The sequence below is a fragment of the Pristiophorus japonicus genome, chromosome 7 (genome assembly GCF_044704955.1).
Source record: "Pristiophorus japonicus isolate sPriJap1 chromosome 7, sPriJap1.hap1, whole genome shotgun sequence".
NCBI classification, from domain to species: Eukaryota; Metazoa; Chordata; class Chondrichthyes; family Pristiophoridae; genus Pristiophorus; species Pristiophorus japonicus.
Genome location: NC_091983.1, coordinates 56,366,275 through 56,391,065, shown reverse-complemented (window position 1 = coordinate 56,391,065; position 24,791 = coordinate 56,366,275). Strand labels below are relative to the sequence as shown.

General features: G+C 42.7%; 1 protein-coding gene across 6 annotated transcripts in view; it reads right to left on the bottom strand.

Moving 5' to 3' along the window:
* LOC139267124 (kinase D-interacting substrate of 220 kDa-like) overlaps positions 1 to 24,791 on the bottom strand; it is a 225,306-nt gene that overhangs the window by 84,303 nt on the left and 116,212 nt on the right. For all 6 annotated transcript variants that reach the window (XM_070884962.1, XM_070884957.1, XM_070884960.1 and 3 more), the window contains 3 exons: positions 23,942 to 24,093; positions 10,897 to 11,195; positions 6,352 to 6,492 (listed from right to left, as the gene is read on the bottom strand). In XM_070884962.1, the coding sequence (XP_070741063.1) occupies positions 6,352 to 6,492; positions 10,897 to 11,195; positions 23,942 to 24,093 (592 nt within the window). The remainder of the gene's footprint in view (positions 1 to 6,351; positions 6,493 to 10,896; positions 11,196 to 23,941; positions 24,094 to 24,791) is intronic.

Here is a 24,791-nt window from a genome sequence, read left to right as displayed (position 1 = left end):
CAAGCAATTCATATATTCCTATACTGCACCAATATTAACACTCCTCCTATTTTATTTATTCTGTCCCTTCTAAAAATATTATAACCCAATATTTTTATTTTCTATTTTGGGTCAGTTTGCAGACAAGTTTCTGCTGGTCCTGTTGGGCTCAAATTTGGCCCACCCCTTTTTTCAGCGCACTTACCGGAGATGCGGCACTTTTCTTCGTTGGTAAGTGCGCCGAAAAAAAAAATCGCTGCACACTTTGGCTGCTGTCCGGCCTCTCTGTTGTCGCGCAGCATGGCCAGTTGGGTCAGGGGCGGAGCCAGCGTCCTGCACTGAACACAGTGCCGGGACGTCTGCACATGCGCAGTGGAGTGTGCGCGCATGTGCAGTAGCTCCTCACCCCCAGCCTCTCTGTGTGCTGCAGCCGCTGTGTGTGTGGGACCCGATGACCCCCCCCCCCCCCCGGTGCCCGCCCACCCCGCCCCAGGCTCCCCCCGTACCAAACAAATAGTCTGCAAACAAATAGTTGTTTAAATTAGTTGTGAGATTAGGGCAATTTAATTCAACTATTTTTTACTTCTTTTATTTTTGTAGTTTAAGTTTCCATGAATGCTAAATTAACTTTGCAAAGTTTGTCACATGATGTCCTGTATTGCTGTTTGATCCTATTCACATTCTTTAGTCAAGTCATTAAGTTCCGATGTAGCTACCTGCGCTGATTTCTTAACTCTCCGCAAGGGTTTTCTGAAGTGGCCACCTACACTGGCCTAAGTAGATTTGGAGTAACTATTAGCTGATCAAAGTGGCCTAAATGGCCAAAACTGGCGTAGGCGGCTGGTAACGCCCCCTTTTGAGAATTAAAAACAAAACTAAAAAAATCCTAACTAACTCACTTACACTGGCGCAATTTGAATGTGGAAAATGGGGATTTTTAAGATATTCCAAAAAAAATGGAGCAACTCCTGGTCAAAATTTACCTCATTCGATCTACAACTTGAGACAATTGTTTCTAATTCTCCCAGTTTATTTCCCACACCAAGCAAAGCTGGTCTACTTGCTCTTTCTGATTGCTTTCCTTTTTGGTCCTTCCCTTTCCCATTAAAATGGCTCCCCACTTCCCTATTTATTCATTCTGCCAGTACATAACTGGAAAGGAGGCCCTGCTGTTTGGTATCCTTAATAGCTCCCATCTTACCCAGAACTGGTGCCCCATAAAACAGAAACTCGCTTCTCGACACCACGTCTTCAGCAATGTGTCAAGATCCCTAATTTTCCTATCCTTAATCTATTCTAGCTCATAGCTGGGGAAGTAAACCAGAAATTACCACCTCTGAAGTCGTACTCCTAAACCTGCTTCCCAATCTCCTAAATTACATTTGCAGAACTTTAGGCCTTTCCATTCCCACATGGACCACAATGACTAGATGCTCTCACTGACCAGAGTCCTCATCCATCTCAAAGGAAGCTAGTGCTTCAAGCTTATTGGTGAGGGTAATGTGCTCTGGACTTTCCTGCTCTATCCTGACCCTCTTTACTTTCCCTCACCTGTGGACAGTCACCTCTCCGTCCTCCACTACTGACAGCTCCCTATCTATTACTCAGTGCAGTGACTACCCTCTGAAACTCCTGCTCCAGAAATATCTCTTCCTCTCTAATGTGTTAGACTGTCTCGAAGTTGGGAGAGTTGAGAGATTAGTTGCAACTAATTTCAAGTGGAGACACTTTCTGCAGATGCATTTATCCAAATTAGCATCAGTGCAAGAAGCAGGTTGCTTATCTACCCCATTAACTGCATCCTTTGGTTTTCTTTCAGCGTTTGATTGTGGTATCTCTTAGCTATGCCCTTTTGTATAGATTAAACTACTCTATGTACCTTATAGCTTCCTCAGCAATGCAATAAAAGTTCCATCTTGCAAATAGCTTGGCTTAAAATCCGCCATTTGGACATCTGCACCATGCAAAGGTGGAAGTGTTTTTTTTTTTTAAATGAAGCTATTTAGGTGCACATCATATATACTTTATGAAGTCATTGTACATTTTGATCACAAGGAATGCATCAACACATCCATAACTGTATATGCACTGGAAGAATTGTGGGTGGATGGGGGTTAAGCAGCTTGTTTGGTCTTGGTTTAGTTATGCCTCAAGATGGGGGAGGTGGCCCTGTATATTTGTGGTCATGTCGGTTGGGATCACTGCCCTTCAGAGTAATTGGATTAGGTGCCATGCTAGAAGAGGAGCAATCTAAATTGAGCTAGTCTCCAAGAATGGCGCAGACTGCTTGGTATTTCCAAATTTCCAGGCAGAGAGCTTATATCACTCAATCAGGATTGACATAGCCCACATGTTTCATTTAGTTGTGAGAGGGCTACATTTCCTTATGGATATCCTCCTCAGCACTAAGCTTTGTCCCAGTGGACTCCAAGACCATTTTCCAGATTGGCTAGATGCAAGGGTAGAAAAGTGCCCTTCTGGTCACAGCCCCTCCAATGTAAAACTGCTCCTTAAAAGATTTCTGCTATGGTACAAGCATAAGAAATGTTGTCAAAGGTGCAAAAGTACATTACATAGAATGGAGAATATGAGCAGATCCTTGGTTGCATATGCTAAGCTGCATCTTGAATTCCAAAGTTTGCTCATAAACAAAACATAGTCAACACTGTGATAAACTTTTTGAAGTCTTAATTATAAATAAAATTAGCTGGTTATTCAAACTGATATTCAACATTATGTAGCTTAATCCACCAATTAAATAAAGATTTAAACAATACATTTTATAAAGTTCACTCAAGGATCTCCTGTGGAATTGCTAAGGAACAGAGCCAGAGTAATCACAGTAGAGCTCTGGAAACAAATTGAACATTTTAATAATGCGTTGCAATGGCTAGTGTAGCATCGGCACTTCCCTGGGCTCTGAGAATGTGCATGTTTCAAAGGGGGCTAAATGCACTCAGTTCCCTTATCACAAAATTGGGTAGACCTTCCACATGGGTACGCTATGCTAACGGCAAATTATGTGTCTTCAAAAGCAAAGAAGTATAACTCTCTCCATGAGTCAGCTGCTCTATTCAACCACACAATTGGTATCATTAATGCCTGATCAAGATTAGAATGTCACATTCAGAAAACAGACATTTTCTCAAGAAACTAAAGGCTAGAAATTACCACTCGCCATTTTCAAAGTACAGATTTGTCACACCTTCACAGAGGTTTGGAAAATATTAGGAAAGAAGGCAAAGCTGAGCAAGCGCCAGGAAGAAGCAAAACTCAAACTTGTTGGAAGTAGTCTTTTTTGTAGATGTAGCTTTCTTTGCTAGTTAGGAGACTCTTTTGTGCACTCTAGTTTATTTTAAGCAACTTGTGATTTTTTGTGATAAAAGTGAAGGATACTACTGGGAAACAAAACACTGTGCCACTCTTTACAGTTCTAGCTAAGCAACAACAGAGGCCAGGCACAAGGTAAAGCTTGCTCCATTCTATTGGAACTCCGTAACCTCATTCTCAGAGGAACACTTTCTATTATACTAGTATTATATTTCCATTTGTAACACCAGTTCATTTATGTCTCTACCAAAATCAATTTTATACAAATTAGTGCCAAATACAGGCAGTTTTGTGGTGTGACTTTGCAATCATTAAAACAAGATTAAGACTACCCTATCTAATTTCACAGTCATTAACAACCAGAAAAATGAGATAAGACTTTTATGCCCTGGATTGGATTCCAATTCCAATCCCAGAGAGTAGTCAGTGTACGAATTGATTTCTGAACACAAGTTTAAGATTGAAAGAGGCATCATAACAACAAAAAATGTACATAAATAAATATATATTCTTTGAGAGAGCTTACTGGAACAGGAGTAGGTCATTCAGCCCCTTGAGCTTGTTCCACCATTCAATGAGATCATGGCTGATCTGTGACCAAACTCCATATATCCGCCTTTGGCCCATATCCCTTAATACCTTTGGTTAACAAAAATCTATCAATCTCAGATTTAAAATTAATTGATCTAGCATCAATTGCTGTTTGTGGAAGAAGAGTTCCAAACTTCTACCACCCTTTGCATTTGGAAGTGTTTTGTAGCTTCACTCCTGAAAGGTCTGGCTCTAATTTTTAAACTTTGCCCCCTAGTCCTAGATTCCTCAACCAGCAGAAACAATTTCTGTCTATCTACCCCATTAGTTCCCCTTAATATCTTGAAAGCCTGGATCAAATCACCCTTAATCTTCTAAATTCCAAGGAATACAACCCTAGTTTGTGTAATCTCTCCTTGTAATTTAACCCTTGGAGTCCAGGTAAATCGAAAATGCGCTTCCTCCAAAACCAATATATCCTTCCACTAGTCACATCTTGCCCATTAGAGTACCTGCCCATTATCCATCCCTACTATGTCCTGCCGCTCAGTCAATTTCCTAACCAGGTCAATAATTTGCCTTCAAATCCATGAGCTTCAACTTTAGCTAACATTCTGTTATGAGGGACTTTATCAAATGCAGTCTGGAAGTCCATATAACTAACATCCACTGGTTTAATCACCTCTTCAAAAAATTCAATCAGGTTCGTCAGGCATGACCTACCCTTTACAAATCTATGCTGGCTCCCTGATCAGCTGAAAATTTTCAAGGTGTTTAGTCACTATCTGATGATCTATCGTTTTACCCATAACAGATTTGCCCAGTATCCTATAGCCAGTCTCTGACTCATTGCATTGAAGTCAGCCTTGCCTAAACCTCGAATCTTAGTAACTGTTTTGCATTTCTCCCGTTCAAACACTTTGTTGAACTTGATCATATTATGATCACTATTAGATAAATGTACTCACACTGTTAGGCTAGTAACCAAATCTGGTTCATTATTCATTACTAAATCCAAAAAAGTCTGCCCCCTTATTGGTTCTAGGACGTATTGTTACAGGAAACCATCCTGAACACACTCAAGACATTCCCTAACTTTCTGACATAGGCTTATCCCAGTCTATATGAAAATTCAAATCCTCCATTAAAACCACTCTGTCTTTGCTACATGCTTGTCCAATCTCTGCAATGATGCATTTCACCACTTCACAGCTGCTACCAGGGGGCCCATATACAACTGCTTCTACAATCTTAAATCATTTTCTATTTATTAATTCTATCCATAAAGTCTCCAGTACCTGCTTACCTCCCAGTATATCCTCTCCTATCACTGAAGTGATTTCATCCTTAATCACTAAGGCGGCTACTCCTCTACCATTTCTCATATCTCACTCCTGATTTAATTACTTTACATCTTTTAGTTTTCCCTTTACCTGCCCTAGCCTACAGACAATAAAATCAGGTAACTTATCATAAGACCATGGATTCGGAATCTTCTTGATCTCATGTCTCATTATCACACTACATGCAGTTTCACCCACTGAGCCATTAGAAGTGAGCGCAGAGCATGGTAACCATTTTGTCATTGCTCTCAAAATCAATATATAATGGTTCAAATTTTACGGTCAGACATTCTGTGGGCTTTTACATTGCAATTTGCAGTAATTAGAGTGCCGAAACAGGGGATCGGGGACATGTGTGAACAGACAAGCAATAGCGCGTCTCCTCACCAATCAGACTTAGGAATTCTCACTGAGACATGCAGAGTCTAAACCAGAAAGTGCAAGCTAGAATATTTAATTCATGTACCAAAAGCAAAATAGAGAGGGAAAGAAAGATGGGATTAAGAGAGCGCGAGAGAGACAGAGAGATGAGAGATAGAAAGAAAAAAAGATTTTAAAAAAAATCTCCAACAATAATTAAAATCTGAAGGAATGAGACTTCACACTAGTAAAAGTAAATTTTCAGTGCCAAAGAAGTTATTTGGCAGTAATTAAGACTTAAAAATTCATTTAAACTTGAATGAACTACCCTCACTTTTTCCAGCTTATTTAGTGGGTTAAGTACCCCAACTTCATGCCGTTGCATGTATGTGAATGCAGAGTCTCTTGGCAAGGTACTGGAAACTTGGACAGCAACTTTACGATTCGCACGTTTAACTACGAATGTGTGGTTACCAGAAGTTGCTTTCTGATTTACTCCATAATAACGGTGAGCGCCGATAACATCACCAATATTCTTACTGCAAAATTCAGGCCAATGTAAAGTAGCTTTTAGGTTAAATAGTGTAGCACCACTGAAATTATTAAAGCACCTACACTGGAGGCATTATTTAACACAATTATAATAGAAAAAGGACAAAAGCAAAAATGGATATGAGCATTTTTTTTTATAAAGAGCTCCTGATTAATAAGGGACCATTACATTTAGTTTGTAGCAAAGGATGGCAAACAGTTTCATTGTGAAGGGTTTTGTTAATGTATGGATAGTGGTGATTGAAAGATTACTCACTGTGTCTAGCATCTGCAGGACTTTATCTTGCTCACATGCATCCAATCCATCAATAACAACCACAAGTCGTGTTTGATTCTGAGTAAAGCCATCTATAGACTTGGTCATCCGGGCCATGAGCTCTACTTCATTCTTTAGAACCTTTTAAAGCAAACAGACAATGTTTTTTTCACCAAAAAAACCTTCTATTATTAAAGTAAAGTTAGTATTAAAGGCGTTCTTTCTATATCTACTTCTTTAAGTTGGGAAGAAGAACTGAAACAAATCAAATTAAATGAAAATTATAGATCCACTCAAAGTTCATCCATGCTTTGGCTGCACAAGAATGCTACAGCCAGAAATGTATTCTCTTTCTATCTTTCTCCTCTCTCCAAGCCACTAAATCAAGCTGAGGCAAGGTTTCACAGGCCCTGCCCTGGTAGCCTTCAAGTGCATCTCTCAACTGAGCATATGTGTGTGAGCTTAGACAGCGTGTGCCATCAAACTATTTGCCAAGGAGGGTATTACAACTGACCCTGATCCAGTTTTCATCTAACATCCATTTACAAACTCTTTCCAGCAGGGGTCATTGAATAACAACCAGGAGTGGAGACTTCCTTACTTAGCTCAGGAGTACTGAAGTTAAGTTTTACTACTGCCATTCCCACCCCACCCCACCTCTCCCCCCCGCCCCCCGCACCCCACCCACAAGATCAAATAACTCAGCACAAACAAGGGTCAAACTTAAGACCTTCTGGCTTACATGACATCACTGCCCTGGGCAGTACCTTTGGCCATTAGACCTTCAAGCATGCTTATGTAGATTTGTTTTTAAATTAAGGCTCTGAAGTCTAATTTCAAACATGGTTTGGAAAATAAGTCCTCATTTAATTCAATAAAATTGCCTTTTCAACAGTGGTCATAGGCACAGGCATAATGGGCTGAATGGCCTCCTTCTGCACTGTATCGGTCTATCATACCTGTAGCATCATTTAGTATCACTGTCACTATTTGTGTCAGCTTGCTCAGTTGGTAGAACCATCACCTCCAGTTTACAAGGTTATGGCTCACAAGTTTGAGCATAAAACATTGACAGACACACCAATGCAGCATTGAAGGAATGCTACATTTTTAGAAGTGCTGTAACTTCAATTGAGACATTTAAACAAGAGATCCTTGCTGTCCATTTCAATGAATGTTAAAGATCCCATGGCAGTATTCAAAAGAGCAGGGAATTGTCTCTCAACCAATATATCTAAAAATTGATCAATTTGTCATTCATCTCATGAGTGTTTTGGAGGTAATTCCTGGAGCAAATGGCCACTGCATTGGTTTACATAACACCTCAAAATTATTCAATGTGTAAAGTACTTTGAGGTATTTGAACATGAAAGTTGACAGTTGAATGTCAAGTATTTTTCTTCCAAATTATATTACTGAAAATGCTCCAACAAAGAATCCCTCTACACAAAATACACTCCCACATGCTAAGAAAATTTAACTTCAAGCACAAATATTCACAGTAACCACCATTAGGTTTTTTTTGATTCGTTCACGGGATGTGGGCATCACTGGCAATGCCATCCCCATTTATTGCCCATCTCCAATTTCCCTCGAGTAGGTAGTGGTGACGCGCTTTCTTGAACCGCTGTAGTCTGTGTGGTGAAGGTACTGCTACAGTGCTGTTAGGGAGAGAGTTTCAGGATTTTGACCCAGTGACAATTAAGGAACGGCGATATATTTCCAAGTCAGAATGGTGCGTGACTTGGAAGGGAACTTGGAGGTGATGGTGTTCCCATGCGCCTGCTGCCCTTGTCCTTGTAGGTGTTAGAGGTCGTGGGTTTAAGAGGTGCTGTCAAAGAAGCCTTGGCAAGTTGCTGCAGTGCATCATGTGGATGCTACACATTGCAGCCACAGCATCCCAGTGATGGAGGGAGTGAATGTTTAAGTCTTGAGTGTTGTTGGAGCTGCACTCATTCAGGCAAGTGGAGAATTTTCCATCACACTCCTGACTTGTGCCTTGTAGATGGTGGATAGGCTTTGGGGATTCAGGAGGTGAGACATTCACTGCAGAACACCCAGCCTCTGACCTGTTCTTGTAGCCACAATATTTATGTGGCTGGTCCAGTTAAGTTTCTAGTCAATGGTGACCCCCCCCCCCCCCCCCACAATATTGATGTTGGGGGAGGGGGGGGGGCGAAATTCGGCGATGCTAATGCCATTGCATGTCATGGGACTGCATTTAGTGGTTAGACGCACTCTTGTTTGATAGTCATTGCCTGGCACTTAGGTGGCAAGTAACATTCGCACCACACATCAGCCCAAGCCTGAATGCCGTCCAGGTCTTACTGCATGCGGATATAGACTGTTTCATTATCTGAGAATTGCAAATGGAACTGAACACTCTGCAAATCAGCGAACATCCCCACTTCTGCAAGTCTTCAGCACGACAGTCAGGATATTGTCAGGGCCCACAGTTTCTGTTATATCCAGTGCGCTCAGCCATTTCTTGATATCAAGTGGAGTGAATCGAATTGGCTAAAAACTGGCTTCAGTAATGGTGGGGGCCTCAGGAGGAGGCCGAGATGGATCATCCACTTGGCACTTCTGACTGAAGATGGTTCAGCCTTGTCTTTTGCACTCGTGTTGGGCTCTGCCATCATTGAGGATAGGGATGCTCATGAAGCCTTCTCCTCCAGTTAGTTTAATGGTCCACCACCATTCACGACTGGATGTAGCAGGATTGCAGAGCTTTGATCTGATCTGTTGGTTGTGGGATCGCTCAGCTCAGTCTATAGCATGCTGCTTCTATTGTTTACCATGAATGTAGTCCTGTGTGGTAGCTTCCCCAAGTTGGCACCTAATTTGTAGGTATGTTTGGTGTTGCTCCTGGCATGCTTTTCTACACACCTCATTGAACCAGGGTTGGTCACTTGGCTTGATGGTAATGGTACAGTGAGGGATATGCCGAGCCATGAGATTACAGATTGTGGTGGAATACAATTCTGCTGCTGTTAATAGCCCACTGGATCCCCAGTTTTGAGCTACTATATCGGTTCTGAATCTATCCCATTTAGCACGGTGGTAAACGACACACAACATAATGGAGGGTGTCCTCACTGTGAAGACAGGACTTAGTCTTCACAAGGACTGTGAGGTGGCCACTGCTACCAATAGTGTCATGGACAGATGCAGCTGCGACAGATAGATTGGTGAGGACAAGGTCAAGTAAGTTTTCCCCTCCGTTGGTTCTCTCACCACCTGCTTCAGGCCCAGCTATGTCTTTCAGGGGCAGCAGTAGTGCTACCGAGCTACTCTTGGTGATGAACATTGAAGTCCCCCATCCAGAGTCCATTTTGTGTCCTTGCTACTCTCAGTGCTTCTTCCAAGTGGTGTTCAATATGGAGGAGTACTGATTCATCAGCTGAGTATGGGCGGTAGGTGGTAATCAAAAGGAGGTTTCCTTGCCCATGTTTGACCTGTTGCCGTGAGACTTCATAGGGTCCAGAGTCAATGTTGAGAACTCCCTCCTGACTGTATATCACTGTGCCCCCACCTCTGGTGGGTCTATCCTTCCAGTGGGACAGGTCATATGCAGGGATGGTGGTGGAGGCGTCTGGGACATTGGCTGAACGGTATAATTCTGTGAGTATGACTAGGTAAGACTGTTGTTTGACAGCTCTCCAGATTTTGGCACAAATCCCCAGATGTTAGTGAGGACATTGCAACAACGACTTATATTTATATAACGCGTTTAACATAATGAAACGTCCTAAGGCGCTTCACAGGATTATTATGAGACAAAAAAAAAAATGACACCGAGCCACCCAAGGATAAATTAGGGCAGGTGACCAAAACCTTGGTCGAAGAGGTAGATTTTAAAGGAGTGACTTTGCAGGGTCGACGGAGCTGGGTGTGCCTTTGTTGTGTGCAAAGCCGGTGCCAAGGTCGATGCTGGATGGACCGACCAGTTTTATTCTTATTGTTTCTTGTAGCGGTTTATTATAACTGAGTGGCTTGCTAGGCCATTTCAGAGGGCAGTTAAGAGCCAATCACATTGCGGTGGGCCTGGAGTCACATATAGGCCAGATCTTGTAAGGTCGGCAGATTTTCTTCCTTGAAGCACTTTAGTGAAACAGTTGGGTGTTTACGACATTACTGATACTAGCTTTTTTTCCAAGATTTATTTAATTAACCGAATTTAAATTCCTCAGCTGGAGTTTGAATTCACTACTCCGGATTATTAGTCCAAGCCTCTTGATTACTAGTCCAGTAACATAACCACTATGCTAACATACCCCTGATAAAACACAATACCTGTATAGATACAACACAAAAGTGTAGTCAATCTGATATTTAGGCAGTGGACAAATATGTTACTAGTATAAATGCTACAATTAATTAGAAAAAAATCTATGAAGACATTTGCTGTTTGAATCATGACTATATGCAAATAAATAGCTGAGAGAAAAGGCAATAATAAATGAAACAATTATAAAATGTATATTTGGCATTTACACACTTCACCAATACCCTTCTTTCACATTATGCATACAAAACACTTACTTTCATAAAACCTTCAGGCTTTAGCTTGTGAAGTTTTGAAGCTGCTAGTAAAACTCGCTTTCTCTGAGAGTGAAGGACGGAATCCATCACCTGCCACCACGTGTGGCAGTTAAGGACCAGTGCCAGACCAATGATGCAAGCAATAGATATCAGAATGGCATTTACAGTCAGGTGTTCCATATCTGCCTTGAAAATGGCCAGCAGCAAGACACCAGCAGCAAAGCAGCCCAAGATAAAAATAAAGACGACAAACGATGGGATACAGCAGGTCTTTTTCCATTTCTTCACTCCTTTTTTACCTTTAAAAAGATACAAACCAACATCATTGTTTTCATAAATCTTAATTTTTGAAATATTAGTGCTCCTTTTACGGCTAAACACATTGTATCCCATTTATTTCATCATAATTTATCTTCAATACTTTATTAATTTCCCATTGGTAATTATTTTAAGTCAACCCAAGTAGACAGAATTCACTTGGTTGGTTGATAATGAATATATGAAACGGATTTGAAATTCACAACTAGAACACTGGACAAGGAACAGGTGCATATTAAACACCAAACCGTGGAGTTTTCACTTGGTTTGATTGCGCTGATATCTGGGCAGAATCGACTGAAAAAACGCAAATGATCGCAGAATTTAAAATGTATGAGAATTACGCCCATAATTACGCTTGAGATTCTGCAGTCTTTTAAGCTGGTTCAAAAGTCAATTCCGCTGAAGCAGTCCCACCCACAAAACTAGCCACACCCCCAGATCAACATGGCGAGTTTCCACCGATTGCGCTCGTTTGGGGGTGTTCATCACAAACACCCATGGTCACATTAATCCATTGTTAATGACTTGCAACTGCACTGACCAGCAGCTAATTGAAGCATCACTCAGGTCTTTTTCTCACACTAATGTTACAATTACTTTAAATTCAGTTTAAATGAGTTCAAATTCAGTCAACTGATCTTCCCTTGGTATACAAGAGCTGTGACCAGCTGTCAAATGAAGCTACTGATTGCTGCAGCTGAAGGAACAGGCCAATTACTTGGAACACATTCAGTTTAAATTAGTTTAATTCAGCAATCTTGATGCCCCATTGGCCATGTTTCAGTCAATAATCAATTATGCCTATCGCCGGCATTACTTTAAGATTTTATGTTCGGACATATGCAAATGAGTTTGCACAGAAACCTGGGTGCAACTGAACTTCAGCAAAACCAGCGCAGTTTCCCAACTGCGCCCCTGGTGGAAACTCCAGGAAGCAGGAAGAACTATAAATACAAAAGAAGAAAGATTTCAGAGCAGGTGTCATGTAAGCAACTATGTGCCTACCATTAAGCTAATCATTATTATAGGCGGTCCCTCGAACGAGGATGACTTGCTTCCACGAGTTCACAGGTGTTTCAATGAAGGACCTGATGTTCCAGTCCTGAACTCCAATTGAGGGGGTGGAAGGTGCCTGTGCGTGAATTTTTTTTTTTAAAAAACGTGTGACGACTGTTGCACACCAGCCACCACACGGACTTGAGAGAGCTAGGCCTTTATCCAGTGGCAAGGGTTAACCAGGACGACTGGAGACCTGCTCTGCTGCATGGACCTAGCGCGCACACATATCGCAGTGTGGGTTGGCCCGTGCTGTCCCTGAGCCCTCGGCTCTTCTGGGCCCCGTACCCTCATTTGCCACACCTCTGCCACAAACATTCACCACATCTCTGCCACAATCAAGCAATAATAGTCTATTGTATATCCCCTTATGATCATTAATTGTGTACAAAGTCTGGGGTAGACAAGTTCTAACACAATGGCCCCAAGTTTCGTGCCGCGGCGAAAACGGCGCACCTCTGAGCTGGGCGCCTGTTTTTCGCGCCGAAAACTGCGCCTAAAAAAAAGTCCGATATTCTCGAGCTCCTTGGAGCTCGATGTCTGCTTGGCGCGGCGCGCTCTTCGCAGCAGGGGGTGGAGCCTAACACTCGCGCCGATTTTCCAAGTAGCAGGGGGCGGGTACAATTTAAATTAGCCTTCGTGGTTCCGGCAACCCTGCGCGTGCGCGTTGGAGCGTTCGCGCATGCGCAGTCTCACACAAACATTGGCACTCGGCCATTTTTTAAAATACTGCAGAAAAAGTGAAGATTTGTTTCTTGGACCCCTGCAAAGGCTTGTAATTTAATTTTTTTTGATATTTCTGTGTGTGAGGGAGTGCTTTTAGCAGCACTGCTGAATAAATCACCTGCTGAAATCAGTGAGTTCAGCTTTTCACTGCTAAACTTGCAGAACCGGTGCTGCATTGGTGCATGCAAATTAAGGACTGTGTGTTTGGAGAAATAAGAGTGCCAATTCAACTTTGCAATAATACGTGGTGTTGCCAATGCAGCACCCATTGTGCAAATTTAAATATAAAACTGTCGATGTGGCTGCCTCTCCCTGTCCAAATGGCCTCAGTCCCCCTCACAGCTCGAAGGCTGCTGCTGTATCTTCGGCTGCCGGCCAGCCACTGATATCCTATGGCCGAATGGCCTCACGTCCGTCCGCTGCTGATTCTTTGGCTGCCGGCCAGCCACTGACGCCGCCCCTAAAGCGTGGCCGAATGGCCTCAAGAACCTTAATGAGCTGCGTGTGTCCTGCGTTGATTCTTCGGCTGCCGGCCAGCCACTGACGCCGCTGCTATCTCATGGCCGAATGGCCTCACATCGGTCCGCTGATTCTTCGGCTGCCGGCCAGCCACTGACACCGCTGATATCTCATGGCCGAATGGCCTCGGGTCCGTCCGGTGCTGCTTCTTCGCGGCCAGCCACTAAGAGAATGAAGGCCTGCCTCAAGCACTGCAGCTCAGCTCGAAGCCTGCTGCCGCTGCCATCGAGACACTGACGCCACACCGCTGCCTGTCTCCAACATGAAAGGCCTGCCTGAAGCACTTTCACACAGGTAGGAAGATGGTTTATTTCATCTTTTCTTTGCTTATAAATTTTTATTCAGGTTGGATTTATTTGTATAATATTTGTATAAGTATAACTAAGGATTGATTGTAGAATTTAATGACTTCCCTTCTCCCCCCACCTCGTTCCCTACGCCTAATTTGTAACCTACGCCTGATTTTCTAAAGTGCAGACAAGGTTTTTTCGAGCGTACAAAAATCTTCACTTACTCTGGAGTAAGTTTTCACTCACGAAACTTTGAAATCAGGCGTAAGTGGCCGGACACGCCCCCTTTTGAAAAAGAAATTCTGTTCCAGAGTGAAACTGTTCTAACTGACGAGAACTGGAGCAAACTAAATGTAGAGAATTCCGATTTCTAAGATACTCCGTTCTACACCAATTGCTCCTAAAAATCAGGAGCAAATCATGTGGAAACTTGGGGCCATTATAGCTAACATAGCTCTAAATCAGTATAGCTCATGTGGTGCCACTTGCAGGAAGTCCACAGTATAGGCCAGTAAGCAGTGCCATTGAATGGATAAAGCAGTATCCATTCAGGCATCTAAATTAGTGTGATGTGTAGTATTTCATAAGAAATAAGAGCTGGAATAGGCCAATTGGTCCTTCAACAAGATCATGGCTGATCTTCTACCTCAACTCCACCTTCCCATATTATTCCCATGTCCCTTATTTCCCCCAAATTTATCAACCTGTCTTGAATATACTCAACGACTGAGCATCCACAGCTCTCTGGGAGAGCATTCCAAACATTCACTATCCTTTGAGTGAAGAAATTTCTTCTCATCTCAGTCCAAAATAGCCGACCCCTTATTCTGGGACTATGATCTCGTGGCTGACCCCTTATTCTGAGACTGTGACCCCTAGTTCGAGATTCCCCAGCCAGCGCAAATATTTTCTCAGCAATAACCCTGTCAAGCCCCTTAAGAATTTTATATGTTTCAATTAGATCACCTCTCATTCTTCTAAACACTATGGAAGATAGGCCTAGTCTACTCAATCTCTCCTCAGAGGGCAATCCCCTCATCCTAGGAACCAGTCCAGTGAACCTTTGTTGCACTCCCTCTAAGGCAAATATGTCTTTCCTTAGGCAAGGAGACCAGAACTGTATACAGTACTCCAGGTGTGGCCTCACCAATGCCCTGTATAATTGTAGTAAAACTTATTTACTGTTAATTCATCATTTTCATGCTAGAAACATTATACATACAGTACTGATTTATCCAACGATTCCCTCACTTAATAAATTCAATTTTTTCAAAGCTACTGATATTTGAAATGTTTAAGAATGATTGTACCAATAGATTTCTCTGATTAATTTTCTATTAGCTGACCATTTTATTCAGCATTCATATTCTTTTCACTGCTCGAGTTAGAAGTAGGTGTATCTGAAAAGTTGAGAAACTTTTCAAATACACTCTGCAAAGCTGTAGATTAACTACAATCCCATTTTCTGCAATTAGCCATGTACAGCAACAGGAAAGATAGCTCTCTTGCATTCCTAAAAAACACTGGTAACCGTGAAGATATCCTATAGGCAGCTTGAGGACTGTTTTGATGAGAGTATATTAACTCTACTCAATTTTGTTTTATTAATCTGCTTTTCAATTTTAGCTTCTGCACTAGCAAACTGTTAGTGCTTACAAAATGGAGATGACAGAATGACAACACCCTTGGTTCAACTGGCAAAAACATATCGCTCTTCTCCAGTAGCTGCAGTAAAATCCATTCAAGCAATAGAACTGTATATTCAAGTTTGCCGATGACGCTAAGTTAGGAGGCGTAGTAAGTTGTGTAGATGGGAGTAGGAAGTTACAAAGGAACATGGACAGATTAAATGAGTGGGAAAAACTGTGGCAGGTGAAGTTCAATGTGGGAAGTGTGAGGTAATCCACTCTGCATCCAAGAAAGACAAATCGGAATATTTTCTTAATGGTTAGAAACTAAGGCCCCAAGTTTCCACATGATTTGCTCCTGATTTTTAGGAGCAACTGGTGTAGAACGCAGTATCTTAGAAATCGGAATTCTCCACGTTTAGTTTCCTCCAGTTCTAGTCAGGTAGAACAGTTTCACTTTGGAACAGAATTTTTTTTTCACTGGCCACTGACACCTGATTTCAAAGTTTCCACAGTGAAAACGTACTCCAAACTAACTTAGAATGGAGTAAGTGAAGATTTTTGTACGCTTGAAAAAACCTTGTCTACACTTTAGAAAATCAGGCGTAGGTTACAAATTAGGCGTAGGGAATGAGGTGGGGGGGGGGGGGAAAGGGAAGTCATTAAATTCTACAATCAATCCTTAGTTATACTTATACAAATAAATCCAACCTGAATAAAAATTTATAAGCAAAGAAAAGATTAAATAAACCATGTTCCTACCTGTCTGAGAGTGTTTCAGGCAGGCCTTTCAGGCAGCGGTGTGGCGTCAATGTCTCGACGGCAGCGGCAGCAAGCAGCCTTCGAGCTGAGCTGCAGTGCTTGAGGCAGGGGTGTGGCGTCAGTGTCTCATCTCAACGGCAGCGGCAGGCAGCAAGCAGCCTTCGGGCTGAGCTGCTGTGCTTGAGGCAGGCCTTCATTCCCTGCGAAGATGCAGCACCCGGACGGACTTGAGGCCATTCGGCCATGGGATTGCAGCGGCGTCAGTGGCTGGCCGGGAGCCGAAGAATGAACACAGGACACACGCAGCTGCAGATTTAAAATTCTTTAGGCCGTTCGGCCACGCTTATGGGGCGGCGTCAGTGGCTCGAAGGCAGCCGAAGAATCAGGAGCGGACGTGAGGCCATTCGGCCATGGGATTGCAGCGGCGTCAGTGGCTGTCCGGGAGCCGAAGAAAGAACAGCAGCAGCCTTCAAGCTGTGAGGGGGACTGACTGAAGCCATTTGGACAGGGAGAGGCAGCCACATCGACATCTTTATATTTAAATTTGCAGAATGGGTGCTGCATTGTCAACACCACATATTATGCAATGGTTTGCTTCCTCATGCAAGAAATTCTTTGTTCTTGGTGGACGTTGATCCATTGCAAAGTTGAATTGGCACTTTTATTTCTCCAAACACACAGTCCTTAATTTGCAGGCATCGGTTCTGCAAGTTTAGCAGTGAAAAGCTGAACTCACTGATTTCAGCAGGTGATTTATTCAGCAGTGCTGCTAAAAGCACTCCCTCACACACAGAAATATCAAGAAAATTAAAATACAAGCCTTTGCAGGGGTCCAAGAAACAAATCTTCACTTTTTCTGCAGTACTTTTAAAAATGGCCGAGTGCCAATGTTTACTTCAGACTGCGCGTGCGCGAACGCTCCAACGCGCACGCGCAGGGTTGCCGGCACCAAGAAGCCTCATTTCAATTGTACCCGCCCCCTCCTACTTACAAAATCGGCGCGAGTGGTAGGCTCCGTCCCCTGTGCACCACGCCAAGCAGACATCGAGCTCAAATAACGCACTTTTTTTCCGGTGCGAAAAACAGGCGCCCAGCTCTGAGGTGCGCCTTTTTCGCCGCGTGTGGAAACTTGGGGCCTAAGAACTGTGGAGGAGGAAAGGCATTTGGATATCCAGGTACACAAATTGTGAAAAGCTAGTGCACAGGTACAAAAAGTAATTTTAAAAAGCATATAGGATGTTGACCATTATCTAAAGGGGGTTGAAATACAAAAAGGGAGAGAAAGTGATGCTTCCGTTGTACAGAGCCGTGGTTAGCCCCCATCTGGAGTATTGCCTTCAGTTTTAGGCACTGCACCTTAAGCAGGATATATTGGCCTTTTTGGGGTTCAGTACAGATTCACCAGAATGATTCCATGGTTTAAATTATGAGGACAGATTGCATAAACTTGGCCTGCATCTCCTTGCATTTCTAAGATTGTGGGGTGATTTAATTTTTAAAGTGATAAAATAATTTGATAGAGTAGATAGAGAGAAGCTATTTCCTCTGGTGAGGGAATCCTGAATAAGGTGCACAATCTTAAAATCACAGTTAAGCCATTCAGGAGTCAAATCAGGGAGCATTTTTTTTCTACACAAAGGGTAGTGGAAATCCCAAAAGGCTGCAAATGATGGGTCAATTGAAATGTTCAAGATAGAGATTGACATTGTTTTTTATTAGCTAAGTGTAACAAGGGATATGGATCAAAGGCAGATAAATGGAGCTGCGGTACAGGTCTAATAGTGGTGATACCCGCCCCCTCATATGGCTCAGAGACGTGGACTATAAACAGCAGACACCTCAAAACGCTGAAGTATCACCAGCGCTGCCTCTGCAAGATCCTGCAAATCCAATGGCAGGATAGACGCATTGACGTCAGTGTTCTCGCTGAGGCCAACATCCCCAGCATCGAAGCACTGACCAAGCTCAATCAGCTCCGTTGGGAGGTCCACATCGTCCGCATGCCTGACACGAGACTCCCAAAGCAAGTGTTCTACGCGAGCCCCAGATGGGCAAAGGAAACGCTTCAAGGAGACCCTTAAAGCCTCCTTGATAAAGTGCAACATCCCCACCAACTCCTGGGAATCCCTGGTCCATGACCGCCCAAAATGGAGGACGAGCATCCGAGGGCGCTGAGCACCTCGAGTCCCATCGCCAAGAACAAGCAGAAACCAAGCGTAGACAACGGAAGGAGCGAGCGTCAACCCAGGCTCCCCACCCACCCTTTCCTTCAACCACTGTCTGCCCCACCTGTGACAGAGACTGTAGGTCCCGCATTGGACTCCTCAGTCACCTGAGAACTCACTTTGAATGAAAGCAAGTCATCCTCGACTCTGAGGGACTGCCTATGATGATGATATCTAATGGCAGAATAGACTCGAGGGGCTGAATAATTTTCTGTTCCCAAGTTCCATTTCATGAAGCTTAAAGGATGTAAAGGATGCACATCTAAGCAAATGAACAGAAGCTGGAAAAACAAACATTCACCACCATGCACATTAACAAACCAGTTTTAAATTTAAACAAGGCAAACTTCGAGGGGATGAGGAATGAATTAACCACAGTAAACTAGGCTGAATTGCATGTAGAAACCTAGAAATAATGGGAAGTATTCAAAGGGCACGATACAAACCCAGCGCATACCCCAAAAAGGTATTGTTTTTTCAGGCTGATAGGACAGTAATTGGACGGATTAGATTTGTCCTATTTTAGTGGACAGGACATCCAACTGGGTAATTTTCTAACTTGTCAGGAAGATGTACTGGAACAGGTTGGCTAGAAGCACAGCTAGTTCTGCAGCACAGGCCTTCAGCACTAAGCTGGGATATTGTCAGGGCCCGTAGCCTTTGGTGTGTGCAGTTGTTTTTTGATATCATGTGGGGTGAATCAATGGTTGCAAATGCTTCACCCTTCTCTTTTGCACTCACGTGTTGGGCTCCACCATCATTGAGGATGGGGATGTTCATCATTTTGATATATTTCTTCTTGTGTCCATGTCTATATCAATTATATAAATGGAAAACAAGAGAGAGATCCCAACACAGTTGCTTGCAGACCACCACTAGCTACTTTCCAGCAATGAAAAAACATCCATTGATCCTTACATTCTGTCCTTTAGCCATTTCTCTATCCATGTAGTTACAGTCCCTTAATTTGTGCAAGGTGGTTGTGTGGCACATTAGCAAAAAAACCCCCATAAAATCCCTTGCATGCATGTAGTCCTGTATCGCAGCGTCACCAGGTTGGTACCTCATTTTCAGGTATGCCTGGTGTTACTTCCAACATGCTCTTCTACATTTCTCTTTGAACCGGGTTGGTCATCTGATTTAATGGTGATGTATGAGTAAGGAATATGCTGGGCCATAAGGTTACAGATTGTGAATGATACAATTCTGATGTTGACATGGTGGATAACGTAGTCTCTACGTATGCTGTCTATATGGACATCCAGAAGGCATTTGATAAGGTTCCACACAACAGAATATTATCAAAAATGGGAGTGCACAAAATTGGATATGGAGTGTTAATTGGTTGGGAGGTAGAAAAGACAGAGCAGGGATAAAGAGAAAGTTCCCTGACTGACAGGTACCTGGAAACAAGTGGTGTTTCCAGGTACCTGTACTGAGACCTTATCTTTTCACCATATATATTGATGATCTTGATGAAGGGAGAGTTAGTTATCCAAGTTTGCAGATGGTAGCAGAAAGTTACAAAGAAACATGGACAAAATAAGTGAGTGGGCAAAACAATGGTAAATTAAGTTCAATGTGGGGAAATGTGAAGATGATACATTTTGGATCTGAGAAGCACAAATCAAAAGGTGGGAAGGAAAGGAGCAGGGGGAAGAGGGTGGCCTTATATTCCCATAGCTTCCAGCTCCAACAGGAGGGCAGCATGAGGAACTAGGAGTTGAAAGATTTATGAAAATTGATGAAGACAGTGTACATGGGGCTCCCAAGCCATGTGACTTTCTGCAATTTCAAAAGCCACAACCTGTACTACAAATGTCATGAGCGCAAAATCTTGCCTGTTCTTTCTGATTGCTCCAACTTGCAAAGTATCCAATATGCATGCTATGCCAACCTGAAGAATAACCTTAACAGCAACAGACTACTCAGTAATGTTCAGGCTAAGTTACCCTTTTTGTGGATAAAAGCCACAACTAGTCTCTGGAACATTGTGGGTGTGTATGCCTCAAACAGAATCCTAACCAACTTCCTCAAAAGACGGCTCTGTGAGTAGGTGAATTTTGTCATTATTCCCCCATCCTATTTAGTTTCCAGGAATTGTGTGTGAATACTGTCCACACCGACTACCCATCTTTGGATAGCCAATGTAGTGCAGAGTCCAGTTCCTTGCATCAAACTGATTAACTAAGGTATTTGATCAGTGCAATGCACTCCAACAACTTATAAAACTTCCATGAAATGGGATCTGTTGGGTTAGAAGCCAACTCAGTGTACTGTTCTCCCGGACCCCGAGGACGCCCTCAAAGAGTCTTGTAGACTACAAAGAAGTTGTCATCGGCCAGCAGAATCATTTTGACTGTGGTTAATGGCAGATTGAGTTCAAAGCTTGTGTGTTAAACCCCAACATCGATGTGAGCACATAATCTAGGATTATATCTCGGTGCAGTTCTGAAGGAGTTCTCCATTGTTGGTAGTGCAATTTTCAAATGAAACATTAGATCAAAGGCCTGTGTCTGCTCAGTGAACATAAAAGATCCCATGGTAATTTTCCAAGAAGAGCAGGATATTCTCCTGGTGTGCTGGCCAACTTTCCTCCCTCAACCAATAGCATCAAAAACAGAATACATGGTCATTCATTCATTTGTTGTTTATGGGATCTTACTGTGTGCAAATTGACCGCTGCATTTGCCTAAAAAAAAGTTACTGCATTTCAAAAGTAAAGCATACAGTGACTTTGAGGATGTAATAAGGTGCTATGTAAATTAAAGTTCTTTCTTTTTCTTACATAAAGTTTGGCAAATGCTCCTAACTGCCCATGGTCTATTGGAAGGAACAGAGTTGATGCGCAGAAATGTTATTTCTCATTCCATCCTTTCAATGTCTTATGTAATACAAAAAAGATAAAGCCAAGGACTTCTCCGTAGCTGCTACAATGCTGCAGTGATGGAAAAATAAATTATCAAGTAAATGAACCACAGGGTTATTGGTTTACAATATTCTTGGGCCTACTAGCTTTTGATGAAGTTTGCCCAACTTCTTAAACATTAGGGGCTAGAATTTGCATAGCGCCCTGTTTGGGGCGATAACTTTTCAGGGAGCACAAGTATCGCCAGATGGTAAAGATTTGATTCTGCCGGAAACTTCCGCTCTAAGCAGGAAGTGGACCACTAAATCAAGCAGCGACGACTTCCCTTAGAGCGCTAAAGGGAGTGAGAGGGGCAGAGCACTGAGCAATGTTCAGGGTAGCGCCGAGTCTTTACAGGCTCCTTCTCTCCCTTAAAAGGGAAGGGCCAATGCTGCGGCGAATGAATCTTCAGGCTGTGTCTGTTGGACAACAGGACCTGTGCTACAGGCATAGCAGCCCTAAACACTCAGAGTGTGCAGGGCTGAGCAATCTTGGCGGCAAAACAAATCAGGAGGCACCAGAATGGGGATCTAAATAAATTTTGCCCTACCTGACCAGCATTGCCTTTAAATATCGCTCCCCAAGTGGCCAGCCGAAGTGACAACACCTGCTGCAGCTACTGCAGGGGGCTTGATGCGAATTTTACATTCGGGGCAATAAGGGGGCGCTGTGCACCGGATGACGTCACAATTTCCGGGGCGCAAGAGATCGAGGCGCTAAGTCTCAGCGCCAGTGCAAAACCGCCAGGGAAGTTCGCGGTGTCGGTGATGCTGCCATGCCCGCTTGGTAACCCCTTAGTGCCCCGTTACCGCAGGCACTCATGGGAAGCGCAAAGCAGCCAATTGCTCCCCCTAGAAATGCATGTACAAATTAATGCACATAAAACAACTGGAAGGGAATGAAACAAAATACTAATTATAAAAGTAAAATACTGCAGTTGCTGAAAATCTGAAATAAAAATAGAAAATGCTGGAAATACTCAGCAGGGCAGTTAGCATCTGTGCAGAGAGAAACAGACTGAATGTTTCAGGATGCTGACTTTCCATCAAAACTATTTGCAGCATTTTCTGTTTTTATATTAAAAAAGTAATAATCCTTGGTCCAATTAGCAAATGGTGCCTGGCAATTTCTTGAATATAGTGATCTATAGAAGCTGAAATGTGGGAGAGCATGGAAAAACAAAAATATTATTCTCTCCTGACGACAGTGACTTCTAATGGAATACAGTTTTGCAGGTGTTGGCTGTCCACCAGTACTTCAGCCAGACTATTCTTAATGTGGCACAACACAGTTGAGCCAACTTCTGATTTAAAAAAAATAATCATTCCTGGGATGTGGGCGTCGCTGGCACGGTCAGTATTTATTTCCCATTCCTAATTGCTATCAATAAGGTGGTGGTGGTGAACTGCCTTCTTGAACCGCTGCAGTTCTTGTGGTGAAGGTACTCCCACAGTGCTGTTAGGGAGGGAGTTTCAGGACTTTGACCCAGCGGCGATGAAGGAACAGCGATATATTTCCAGGTCAGGATTGTGTGCAACTTGGAGGAGAACTTGTGATAGTGTTCCCATGTGCCTGCTGCCCTCGTCCTTCTAGGTGGTAGAGGTTGTGGATTTTGGAGGTGCTGTCGAAAAGCCTTGGTGAGTTGCTGCAGGGCATCTTGTAGATGGTACATGCTGCAGCCACAGTGCACCGGTGATGGAGGGAGTGAATGTTTAAGGTGGATGGGATGCCGATCAAACAGGTTGTTTTGCCCTGGATAGTGTTGAGCTTCTTGAGTGTTGTTGGAGCTGCATTCATCCAGGCAAGTGGAGAGTATTCCATCACACTCCTGACTTGTGCTTTGTCGATGGCAGAAAGGCTTTGGCAAGTCAGGAGGTGAGACACTCGTTGAAGAATACCCAGCTTCTGACCTGCTCTTATAGCCACAGTGTGGCTGGCCCAGTTAAGTTTCTGCTCAATGGTGACTCCCATAATGGCGGAGGATTCGGCAATGGATGTCAAGGGGCGGTAGTTCGACTCTCCCTTGTTGGGAGATAGTCATTGCCTGACACTTGTGTTACTGTTCTGTTATTAATTAATGTCCACACATGCTTACTTTCCAATACAAGTCATGATGTAATAGTCATCAGCAGTGCAAACCCTGGCTGATTTATTCCCTTCTCCTCTCCCTGCAGAGCAAAAGAGTGCTGTGGCCAACTGCGCCGGCAGCATTCGGGGCAGACCAATTTTGGTACGGGACCTGAAATAGTTCCTTTGCATATGCAAATAAGGAGCCTAACACCTGTTTCAACTGCGGGCCTGGCCTCCCTTTCTGTCTTCACCAACATGGTGGGCAGCACACTTCCGGTGCAAGATGTGCGTGTGCACACCACCCACCATATTGTTTCGGCACCAATCAATTTCTAGACCTTGAAGTTATTTCTGCTGTGGAAAATGTTGAAATATAATCAAAGTGATCCAAAACTACTTTTACAATATACAAAATCATGCTTTATCTTTTTAAAATGGGTTGATATTTAAAATATCATGAATATTGTAAACTTATGAAGTAGAAAGATTATATTTATACATCATTCTGAAAACAAAACCCCTCATATTACAGATTCATACCTTGTGTATCTTCAGTCTTGAAGACCCTAAAAAGTCTTGTTGCCAGAAAACCAAACTCTCTTTCACAGGCATCAGAAAGAGTTGCAATCATCTCAGCCATAGATGTTTCTCCACCAACACTAGACAGCCTGTTATAGTCTGTGAAAAGAAATCTTTTAAACAGAAAAATAAGTTTTTAAAATAGAATTCAATAAATTCACTGAAGAACCTAGAACAATGCGGACTTGCAAGAGTTTAATACATAAAGTATTAACGTGCATTTGAATTATTTTTTTTAAATGCTTCATTTTAAATATGAAATCAGTAAATAGAGTGAAAAATTGCACATATAAAGTGGAAATTCAAAAAGATAATTATGAAGGTGATCCTTGAAAATAAAAGATCCCCTACTTTTAGTATGGCGTGTCAGATTCTTTAACTGCAGTTTATCCCATACATAGTTCTAGACAACCCCAGCCAGCGGGAGAAAATCACTGGGACAATGTTCCTCTCAGTAATATACTTGAAGTCATGAGATCTTCCCTTACTCACATACTGCACAAAAGCGTGCCCATAGAGCTAATCACCAGCAAAAGTAGCCCGAGTATAAGGCTTTGTTCATACAGCAAGATAGACAAATTCATAAAAATGAAATAATGTCCAAATGTTCAAAAAACAATTAAAAACAATGAGATGAGGAAGTCGGGAGAAGGTAATGGCCTGTTTCTGTATTAAGAGTTTTCGTATTTTTGTGCATGTAGAGGATAAATTATGTTCAAAGAATGAAGGAAGATCATACCAGCAGTATGCAAATCTTTTTTCATCATTAATTTAACCTTCATGTAGCTTAGGAGCACATATCATAGAAAAG